At 40.3% G+C, this 11851-nt stretch overlaps 1 protein-coding gene across 1 annotated transcript; it reads left to right on the forward strand.

Annotated features, from left to right (window-relative positions):
- Positions 1–5028: 5028 nt before the first annotated feature.
- Positions 5029–6009, forward strand: LOC140851698 (F-box protein GID2-like). Its single transcript, XM_073243750.1, has one exon. It carries the CDS (start codon positions 5226–5228, stop codon positions 5796–5798), a length of 573 nt encoding a protein of 190 aa, XP_073099851.1. The 5' UTR covers positions 5029–5225; the 3' UTR covers positions 5799–6009.
- Positions 6010–11851: the final 5842 nt, after the last annotated feature.

Consider the following 11851-nt stretch of genomic DNA (forward strand, 5'->3'; position numbering starts at 1 on the left):
TAAATTTGCATTTGTGGAATTTGTAAAGGTTAGAAGATGGACATCTGGACACCTCGTGCGGCATTGCTAGTGCTGGAGTGATCTGTAAAATAAGTCCCAAATTGAAAGTTGTGGCTCCGACGAAGACTCTCCGATGCTCAAGTCAGAAAAATAGAGAACAAAATAGCAGCAACGGATTCTCTGAGAGAAATTTGATTAGACTTACCTGGGTCCTCGGGGCTCTGATTGTTTATATAGAAGGATGTCGGACAGCTAGATTGTTAGCTATGAGATTACACAATTCTGAGATTACCGGACCGTTGGACATGCCAAAATGGGTGAGATAATTCCATCCTTAATTGCTCCCGCGAGATCAAAGAAGATGGTTACGCCAAATTCCATCTATTCGAGATAGACAACTGTCGCACACATTGAAGAGAAAAGTTGGCGGAGCAGCTCATACACAGATCAAACCTCGGAGATGCCTCAGCTCAAAATAGAGATAGACTCCTCAGCTCATACGGCAGTCAGCGATCGTGTTGATGATTCGAGAACTTAAGATGCCTTGTGATATAGTGCTGATCCAAGATGCTCGCAGTAACCACCGTAACAATGATCTTTTTGAAGCTGGGGGAGAAGAGACGAGATAATGTCACGGACATAACCATGCAATCCCCATACAAAAGAGCACATTTGGGTCTTTTGGGTCTTTTATTTTCTTCATTGGCTTAATAATGGTTCATTGTCCAGCTCTAGTGGCTTTATTGAAACAAGGGGCTAGATATGTCCTTAAGTTACATTTGGTAGCTGGCAATCTATCCAGATTACTAGCAATTTAATGTGATAATCTAGGTTACTGCATTTGATATACTTTTTGGATGGTAATTCAAATTATCTTAAGGAAGAGTGGCTATCTAAATTATCACTTTTTTGACAATATTGCGATAAAAATTTTGGATAAGATTATTCCTCAAAAATATTACACAAAATCTATTGTTCAACCCTCCTCTCTCCCTCCACCCCTTCTGTGTGCACCCTCGGCCTACGGCTCCTCCATCTCTTTATGCCTGTCTGCAACTCATCTGCCCTTGTCCCCCACCACCCTTTCGTGGCTCCTCCACACTTGTCCCCACCACTCCTACAGCTCCACACATGCCCGCACCCTCCCCACCCTTTAGTGCCCATAGTTCTCTACACCCCTTGGCCCATCACTTCTCTATGCCACCATCACATCTACATCATTCTTATTACTTCTCATCACGAAAAAAGAAGAGTACTAGGACAAAATTATTAGAGATATTTTGAGAATTTGATTTCACATTACCAATAATCTGTTGTCATACCAAACACATCAATCATGATTTTTAATAATTTTACTATAATATTATTTGTGTGTATCAAACACAATAATTAACGTTACTGGTAATTTGATAGTGACAATCTATCCTAAAGGCAATCCACATTGCCTTCTAAGATTGCATGGCGATGCACCAAACACAACCCTAGGATAGTATAGCTAGGGGTGGCAATCATACGTATTGGGTCAAATATGGTTCGAATTAAATGTGGATCAGATCAAAAATTTATTAATGCAAATCCGATCTATTTATTAAATAAGTCGAAAACTTATATTTAAACTGGACCTATTTATTAAACAAGTAACTTGACCCAACCCATATAATTTATTTATTAAATAGGTCAAGTTGGGTTAAGCAGGTTAAATAGGTCAAATAGATTCAAATAGATTAAAATAAATAAGATTGAATAGATCAGAAACAGATTAGATAGGTAAATAGATTAAATGGATCAGTCATAATACGACCCAATTATTCAACGATCAAAACAAGTTAAATAGGTCAATGGTCCAACCTAAACCCAATCCATTTAATAAATAAGCCTAAATAGATTGACCCATCTATGGTCCAAAACTATTTATGTCAAATTCAAATTGCTTAAAATGGATCGTTTATAGATCAAATTGATAGATTGGATTATAAATTGTCGTCCTTAAGTATAGATCTTGAGAAAGTTTTTGTACACCATGAGCGGTGCAGAACTGTGTGCACTGTCCATAATGATTGGCTTACGTATGGGGCTGAAAGAAATTTTTTTTTTTATATATATATCATATTTTGATCTCGTGTATGAGTCAATCACTATGAATAGTATATATTTTTTATAATGTATAAAAAAAATTTTATTGATCTTTTATCAAGTGTATCTATGCTTGTGCCCGATACGGGCTGTATTATTTGGTTGCTCGGCTCTTCCCTCTCTAAAAAAAAATATTGATAGAAAGTATCGTGATTAAAAGGAAAAGGGACAGCTCTGGTGCACCTTTGCCGTCTCGATCTGCCACGTTTCCAAACTACTCTGGCTTAAATAGTTCCTCTCTAGAAGCGGCTAAGCAGGGCTACAAGAAGGACTTGGGGTGGCCAAGGCTGATGCTAAAGCGTGGGTGAACTGGGCATGGATGTTGCAGGTGAAGTCCAAGGCATGTGGGGTCGCCGACGGAGGTGACCAAGATCATGGCTTGGGTGTTGAAGAGATGGAGGTCCTTGTGGGAATCGTAGGAGGAGTTGAAGTAGGGAAGGGGTTGAGGATGGGGTGCTAAGAGCCGATGTCGTCATTGTTGGAGGTGAAGCTGGGGTTCTGGTCATCATCTTCATTGCGATGGTGCTGCCCTTATGCACCTAGTAAGAAGGTCCCGCTATGAATATGGATATTGTATGAATGGTTTTTGACTCTTATAGGACATTAATTTAGATTTAAAATTGTATTATAAATGTTTAAGAGACGGACATGTGCGTATTTGGAATAACAGTTTTATTAGATAACGTATATTTTGATTTTGTATAAATGGATTTTAATTATGTGAATGATATAGTTTCCATAAGTTGCACATGGTTATTTTGTATACCGATAAAATAAATTCTATTTACAATGAATGATAAAGATTCAGATGGCTATTCATTAATGTTATAATTTTTTTTATTGTGATGCTAATCCTCAATGTCACTAGAAAGCATATCTTTGATGGCAACACAAATTGAGTTTTAGTAGCACCAATAGATTGCCATATTTAGTTTCATATTTAGTGACAAAAATATCATCACTAATAAATTAGTCCATTAGTGGCATATAGCGTTATCATAAAAAGTATAATTTATAGTGGCAATAATTATCATCATTAATTATTTAAGTGATGGCACTCAGTCGCCATATATAATATGATCATTTACGACGATAAGATATAAATTGTTACTAAAATTATTAATAATTATTATTTTACTAGCAATCATAATAGTTTTAGTGGCGATATTCAGGTATTTTAGTGATGATTTTTTAGCCACTTGTTACAGGTACGTAGAAATTCTACAATCTCGATCATATACCGTCCTATTTTTTTGGATCTTAAATCCAATTTTTTTTAGTATGGTACCGATCTCAAGTTCGGATATGTGCCAATGTCATGTTTTATAATGGTTTTGATAGAATTTGTCAAACTATTTTCTATATTATCATTATTAAAATATAATAAATCCAACTTCATGGGCAAAATAACTATTTATTATGGCTCATAGTGGGTATAATAATTGCCTACAATGAATAATCATAGATTTAATAATTACCACGGATAATCATGAATTTAATAATTATCAATAATTTTAGTCCACTCAAATATTAAATGCACCCCTAATATTTGAGATAATAGTAGGTCCAACCTTCCTCTATACACGGGAGGGGCTGGAGATCTTTAGATAAGTATTTTTGAACATAAAAAAAATTTCTCTCATTATCTCTTTTTGTTATTTTTTACTGTTCTAAAATTTTGATTAATTTAAGCATTCGAAAAATTTTTATTAAAAAATTTTGGATACGTAGACTTTTAATTACAGGTCAAAGGTATTAATCATTTAGAATTCTTGATGAACACCCAACTCATCCCATCATTGACCACAAGCTCGGATAGTTACCCATCACCAAAATATGACGACAATGCCATTGAAAAACTAAAATCTTGTAATGATACAGGCTTATTGACTGACGATTTCAAGATTAAGAAGCTCGCTACTGCAGCCTCCATCGACTCTACTCGAAGCTTGATCATCTTCCTGAACACCCGAGATGATAATCTCTCCCATGGATCTAATATTCTTGAAGATGTCATCGTCAATGTCTTTGCCGCCACCAAGGCCACCGGCATGGGCCGAGGGTGGATGGGGATGGGGGAGGACGGTCATCTATCATGAAAAAGATAAAAAAAAATAATAATAAATAAATAAAATAATAATCAAATGCAACCAGATCCTGTTGAAACCGATTATCTATCAAATTCTGAGGAAACTCTCCACAAATCAACGATTATAACACATACTCATATCCATTAAAATATAATATATACACGAAGCAAAACCAATAATGAGTGCCTCCTCACGCCTCTTTCCATTTCAGCCTCAATGTGCCACCACAATAAACGACAGATCTGAGAAACCGACTCGGCACGCCTTTGCGGTAACCCATTGAACAAAGGACACGTGTATTGGCATCAAGCATGGGGTGATCTAATACAACAAAAGTGCTATGGTTTTAGCGAGAGTTCCGCAGCAGCATGAGGTTGCCAGTGCGATCCCGTATAGTCCATTCGTACCCCAAAGGGGTGGGGCTAAAATTTCAATTATAGCTATCTAATGAACGATATCTTCGTACTGTTCATTTAAACAAAAGAAAAAGGAGAAATTGGGTGTCGGCCGCAAAAAGTTTCGTTGATTTTGGCCTACATAACCTTAGTTTTTAGTAAATTACATGGCTCCGCCAGTACGGATTTCCCTGCAACATGGAGACAAGAAAGCGTCACGTGGCCTCCTCAGGCGTCACCCACATGCTCTCCATAAAAAGCCAACTGGCCCAAGCGGTGGGGCTGTGGTCATTCGCACCCACATTTTTTCTTTTTCGGAAACAAATAAATAAATAAATAAAAGGAGGAATACCACCCAGGCGCATTTATTTTGCTTCGGCTTGTTGTCGTCAGGAGGAGGAAGAAGCCAAACCGCCGGGCACTCCCGTTATTACCCCCAATCTCCATGCCTGGTTTCGTAAGTGTTTCCCGGAAAGCCCGTGATTAAGTAAAGCCTTCTTTAAAGCCCCGTGGCTGGGACGCGAGAAGAACAAAGGATTCCCTTTTCCAGATCGAAATCCCTTCGGCCCAATCCCGTTCCCCCAAGGAGGTGCTCGACGGAGGAGGGATGAAGAGGCGTTCGATCGACGGATACGACGGCGGAGATTCCCGGATCGTTGTGGAAGAGGCGAAGAAGAAGCGGAAGGGCGAAAAGGACGCGGCGGTGGCGGAGGAGGAGGAGGAGGAGGAGGTGTTGGTGGCGGAGCTGGGGGAGGACCTGGTGTTCGAGGTGCTGAAGCGGGCGGATGCGAGGACGCTGGCTGCGGCGGCGTGCGTGTGCCGGCGGTGGCGGAGACTGGCGGAGGACGAGCGGCTCTGGGAGGCGGTGTGCGTCCGCCACTGGGCCAACATCGGGTGCGGCAACCAGCAGCTCCGGTCGGTGGTGCTCGCCCTCGGGGGCTTCCGCCGCCTCCACTCCCTCTACCTGCTCCCCCTCCTGCACCCCTCCCTCCGCCGCCCGGCCGCCCTCCCGACGTTCCCACTCCCGGCGACCGCCGCCACCCCCCTCACGCCACCGCGTCGGTCCCTCCTGCCGGCGCGATGGGGGAAGGACGAGGTGCAGCTCTCCCTCTCCCTCCTCTCCATCGGCTACTTCGAGAAGATGAACCCCAACTACAAGCGGGGAGGAGGCGGGTCTTGATGGATCTCGTCGCCTCCTCCATATATTTTTTTTTTCTTTTTTGGCCCCCCTTTTTACCTCCTCTTCTAATTTCTAATTTTCGATCTTATTGTTATTTTTATGTACTGCTGCTGCTGTTGTTGTGGTGTGCTTCAGAGATTTGCTCACTCTGTTTCTAATTATATGTAAAATTTATGGACTGATAATAGAATTTCTTCTACGTTTTCTCTTCTGTTCTGTAAATTTCACTTCCTGACTTGATCTGGGCTTCGAGGGAAGGAGGAAAGCTGGATTCTTTGGAGAGGGAGAGGAATTATTGGGGGGAGAAGAAGAGGACAAAGGGAAAGTGGGGGTTGTTGCTGAGTTGAAGGCGGGCCTGCCCACCTTATTTTTGGTTGGATGGTTTAATGGTTGTGGATTGGTTTCCATCAGCACCTTTGGATTTTTGTGGCCGCGAGGACAAAGAGAGCGGAGGGGGAGGACAAGGGGGTAGGGGCCTGTTGACTCATTGTGGTTTCGGCCGCTTCAGGAAGGGAGCTTGTGCTGTTGGGCAATTATCAGCTTGGACTGTTTGGGGAAACCTATTTGGATTATCTCCCGACCCTAGCGTTGGATTATCTCCTTCAAATGGGTTGTCCGAATTAATTCATTTGTATGCTAATTGTCTCTTCGTATAATTCATTTTATTATAATTAGTCGTAGATAGGATAATGGGTGTGCTGGTCGACACTTGGTGGTCGAGGTTGTGCTGGATGTGAGACTGATTCCTTATTGAAGCTTATGCGGTGGATAACCGTGATTACACTTGCTGGTAAGAAATAAAAGAATCAATGTATATTACTCAGTTTTTACTTGCTTGTCATGATCCTACGTGGACTAATAGAAGAGGTGCCGTATGAGTTTGTTAGCACGGATCAGTTCTCCTATGAATAGGTTAAATTTTTGAGTTGCAAGTTTGTGATGGATGTTATTGGAGCCTAGCTCGGTGTGCGTTACAGTAGCCTAGTCATTTGGACTCCTTGCTAGAAGATATCAACATCGAGTAAAACTCGGTAGGATCAGATACGATTCAAATCATAGGTGGCCCCCCTTTCAAATAGGAAACAACTCCTCATCACAGGTTTGGATGGGAGAGATTGTCATGGTCCCATATAAACTTCACAAAATAAGCATCATATGGTTCGTTAGCCTGGAGCGATCCTCTTCATAACAACTTCAGCTTGTAGATTGTGAGTCTGTGACAAAAAGGCATAAATTATAATTTTATTTAGATATTTATTTCAGAAATATAAGAACCATGTTTTTAATAACTAAATGATTTCATATCAATTCCCTAAGATTTTGCCAATTGCTCTTTTTCATGACAACATTAAAAAACATATCAATCATTGTGTAAAAAGTCTTACAAATCTTACAAAATAACATGCCGATAAGCCAAGACAAGCCTTTTACGTGGTATAACCAATACAGTCAGCCATTTGTATAGGAGTGATAATCAGCCAAGTTGGTACATTCTAAGAGTGAATGCATAGTCTCTTATGGAATAGAAATCGATGGATCAAATATCTATTTTTTTTTAAAAAATGCATGATCATACCTATATTACTTTCATATTGCAATAAAATATTCATCTTTCTGGTTATATTTTTCATGATAACACATTTTCAGTTAAAAGGCAAAATCGGCTCAAATTGTGACACCATTAATACACATGATGTTAGGACCAATGCACTATAGCCAGGATCAGTGTATATGTGAATCAAGAAATCTCGCTACCGCTGAAGATCAAATGTCATTGATTACCTACAGCTTTGGGTGGCATTTCTGCCTCCCCTATCATCATAAAAAGAAAAAAAAAAAAAGAGATAAAGAAAAGATACTATTATGGCTCACATAAATAGTGTTGGGATTAGTACTCGGACATCCAACTACGATGGCAACCCGATAATATAATTTGGTAGCTAACCACGTATATTCACGATTATTCCGAATGATACAGTTAATCATAATCTAGTTAGCAACTCCGCGGCTAACCGATTGTTTTATTCGGAGGTAGGTCGAGTATACTAGCCAAGTATTTACAATTTGTAAAAAATCCGTAACATTCGACCTCAAAAGATTTGGGGTTAAAAAAATGGTTACTCGACGTAGGCATTAAGCTCATAAATATTGGATGGTAAGTTTGAGTAACTATCCATTTATAGCCTAATGTGCACTCATAATTCCATCTTGAAATCAAAATCGATGGGACTATTAGATAACTACCACACTGTCCTATATAAAAGAAGGTAGGAGAAGAACCAAGGTAAACTCATTCTAAGCTTTTCTATACATTTTCTTAGCTCTTGTACTTTTGGTTCTTTCTACTGTTCCTTTTAATCCGACCAACTTAAGTATTGAAGGGTCCGCCAGACACTCTCCAATAACTAGACTTAATTTGCATATTCTCACTTCATTTAGAAGTAAGACATATTTATTTGGCAGCAACTCGACTGTCTGGCCAGTGTTCAATAGCAACAATTAGCATAATTATTATTGCACACAGCCCAACCTTACAAAAGTTTGCTAATAGATGTACATTCTCTCAATCTGATCATCTTTAAATGTTTTGCCATTTAGATCTACCTAATGCACGCTCACACAATATTTCACATTTTAAATTTTTATGTTTTATGTATTTCTTACATGGTCAACAATTTTAGCATGGTTGGCATCTTATCTTTAAAGATATGCCCTTTAGGTGATCTAGGGTGTTTATTATAGATATGTTCAGAAAAAAAAAAATTCTCACATATGATCATTGATGAGCTTTTAAATGTATTTTCCAATCTTGTAGTAGCACCTCATCCAATATAATTGACCGCTTCTTATGCACAGATTTAATCTCCAACCACTGTGAGAGAGAGAGAGAGAGAGAGAGGAGAAGAAGAAGAAGAAGAACCATATGGAATGGAGAGAAGAAGGCAGAAGAAACTGTTCCTATACTCATATTCAACATAATTTGTGATTCATCTACCTCTGCTACAATTCTTAGACATTTTACACTATAAAATCTTTAAAAATTTATCCACAATAATGAATCCAAAAATTCCCTTAAGGGATTATTTTGGTAGGATGATACTGATGAAATTTTGAAGTAATTTGGATCTATTTAGTTTACTAGATTTATGAGGAAGAAAATTCTCAAAAAGTACAAAAACTTGGGGGCTCCTATTGACATTCAAAATGTTAGAACTTTAATTCAAAACTTTGAATTGAAAGTTTGGGATGTTTAATTTTTTGCTCCTATCAACCGGCCCTCAAAATAATAGAATTTGATATTGAAATTTTACACTAATAAAAGTTGGGCAACTTATGAGACTTGGTCTATGAAAATTTTCTGAGTGGAGATAAGATGGTCATCTAACAAATAGTTGCACTGCTACAGCCATCTTAATAAATATTCTGCGCAATCCCATCTCTCAACCATAAAACAAGCTAATTTTCACCAATTTGGCACAACCCAACTTTTCCATAAAATTTATAGTTATGATCGTTTTGTCTTCTTAAATCTCCCAAGACTTATGTAACTTTTAAGAATGTTTATGAGGAATCTTAGTAATTTGCTTTACCTAAGAAAAGTCAGAAGCTATTTCTTCTTTTCTTTTTTCAATATAGAAACTTCCAAACCTTCATAAATAAATGGCTTGAGACAATCTTTACCTTTTCTTTTATGCACTTCTACTCCATTTTGTGCACAAGCCAGATCTAAAATTTACATGGCCACTAAAACAAGGGATCAAGATTAAATTAATTTTTTTATTAAGCCCTGATCATTAAATGACATTTTAACAAGGGGCACAAACTTAGTTTCTTACTTGAAGTTGCAGGTCCAATTTTCTGTCTAGATCTTTCGTTATGTACATCTTCTTTCTCTTTGGTTATGGGTCAGTAATGAATGATGCAAATCCTTACAATATAATGGGCATGTCATGTCCTTCAACACTATGCCTTCATGTACATTTGTTGCTGTTTCCGTTGCAAGGCAAGGAGCTTCCACTTCGGCTTGATCAGTCAAGTGATGATATTAAAGCACCATGGATTGGTGTTTTAGTGAGGTTTGGTGTTTGGTGAGCACTGGTGGAGCCTAGAGGCAATTTGCCTCCATGTATATGTTACCCTAGATGGTAATTCTTCGCATGCATGCAGAACTTTGCATGTATCTGAGCATGTTCTTTCAGCTTATTTGAGAATTACATTGTTGTGATCTCCTGCTTCACTTTTTATTTTATTGGGTATGGCTGAGAGCAGCAATGCCTTCCACTCCATCTCCTCCTAGGATGTGTTCAACTATATTGAGTGACAAAGGTAATTCTACATACATGCATATAGTTTATTGTAATTTGCTTCTTCTGCTACTTTCTTTTACAACATAAAGAATATTATTTGTTTCTTCCAGATAAAATAATGCTACAGCGGGTTTGCATCGTATCCTTATGTGGACATTTGTAGTTGAGCAGGGATACAAATGGCATAGCATAACATTTTCCATGTTTTCCATATCCAAAATTGTTAGGATTTGACACCTCGAGATTCGATCCATATTGAATCTACAGCGAGGTTCGCGATGAAAAACGGAGTTCAATGAGGCCAAGAACACCACAAATAGAGCTCGGACGGAGAAGATACGTGCTTTTGAAGTCAGCACGCAATCCAAAGTGGTGGAGCGGCGGCGGTGCGGCCGCAGGCGACGGGACGTTGCCCAATGCGCGGCAGCATGCTGGCCAGGCGTGCAGGGCACGGCTCGGTGCTGGGCGCGCGGCCCAGCCCAGGCGCGCGGCTTGGGCCCAAGCGCCCCGCACCAGCACGGCCAGTCCCGCACGCGCGGGCCGGCCCAGGCCCAAGCACCGCACCTAGGGCCTGTACCCCGGTCCACCATGGATCGAGCGGTCCACGATTGGGTCTGTGGACCGTGTGGGCGTTTCTCATGTATTTCGTATGGTCCACGATACTGTTTCGTGGACCGACGCACGATCGGAGGGCGTGGGTAGCCTGCGGTCTTGATCCAACGGTCGGGAAGGTTATTTGGCTTTGTTTAGGACTCCTAATCCCTCTCTAATTGATGTTTAAGCCCTTTAAAAGGGCCTGTACACGGGAATAGATGGGTGAGTGGTTCGGCTGTTCCTACGGACGTGGGGAAAGTTTCGTGCGTGAACCAAGAAGCCCAAACCCTGTGAGAAGAAAGAGAGGGAGTACACGCTGTACGCTGGGAGAGAAGAAACAGAGCTCCTGGATAGAGGACAGCGATCGCTTCAGGAGTTCAGGAGGGTCTTTCAAGAGAGAGAGCTTTTATGAGGAGAACTTTCTATAAGGGAGAAATTAGATATACGAGGGTTGAGGATGAGATCTATTGTAATTTTTTTTTTCATAATGAAGTTTGCATACCTCGTGGAGACGAGCCCTTTTGTGGCTGATCCACGTATTTTGATTGTTTTTTATTTTGTTTCTTCTTTCTTCCTGCTACATCGCACAGTACTAAAAAGGTCTTGGAAGGTGGTATCCTGGCCAGAAATCCACCCAACAAGTGGTATCAGAGCGAGGCGATACAAGGACGCAGATTGCAGTGGTAGTGAGCAAGACTGAAGATGGAGAAGATATGATCAATTAAGATGGAGATCAACAAATTTGATGGTAAGAGCAATTTTTCCTTGTGACAGGCAAGGGTGAAGGACGTGCTCATCCAACAGGGGTTGATTGATGCTCTCTTGTGCGAGGAAAAGCCAACCACCATGGAGGTGCGGGATTGAAAACGGTTACAGATACAGGCAGTGAATATCATCCATATGTACCTAATGGATGAGGTGGTGATCCATGTGCTGAGCGAGACTTCCCCGACAGTGCTGTGGTCGAAGCTCGAGGAGTTGTACAATGCGAAGTCTCTCACTAATACTCTTTTTCTCTGAAGGCAGTTTTACCAGCTGTGGATGACTGAGGGACAGAGCGTGCAGGAGCATTTAAGCTACTTCCAGAAGATCCTCACCGACCTCCTCAGCATTGGTGAGAATGTTGAGAAAAAGATCAGGGCGCTGGTTTTG

Source organism: Elaeis guineensis, chromosome 1, assembly GCF_000442705.2.
Source record: "Elaeis guineensis isolate ETL-2024a chromosome 1, EG11, whole genome shotgun sequence".
Lineage (NCBI taxonomy): Eukaryota > Viridiplantae > Streptophyta > Magnoliopsida > Arecales > Arecaceae > Elaeis > Elaeis guineensis.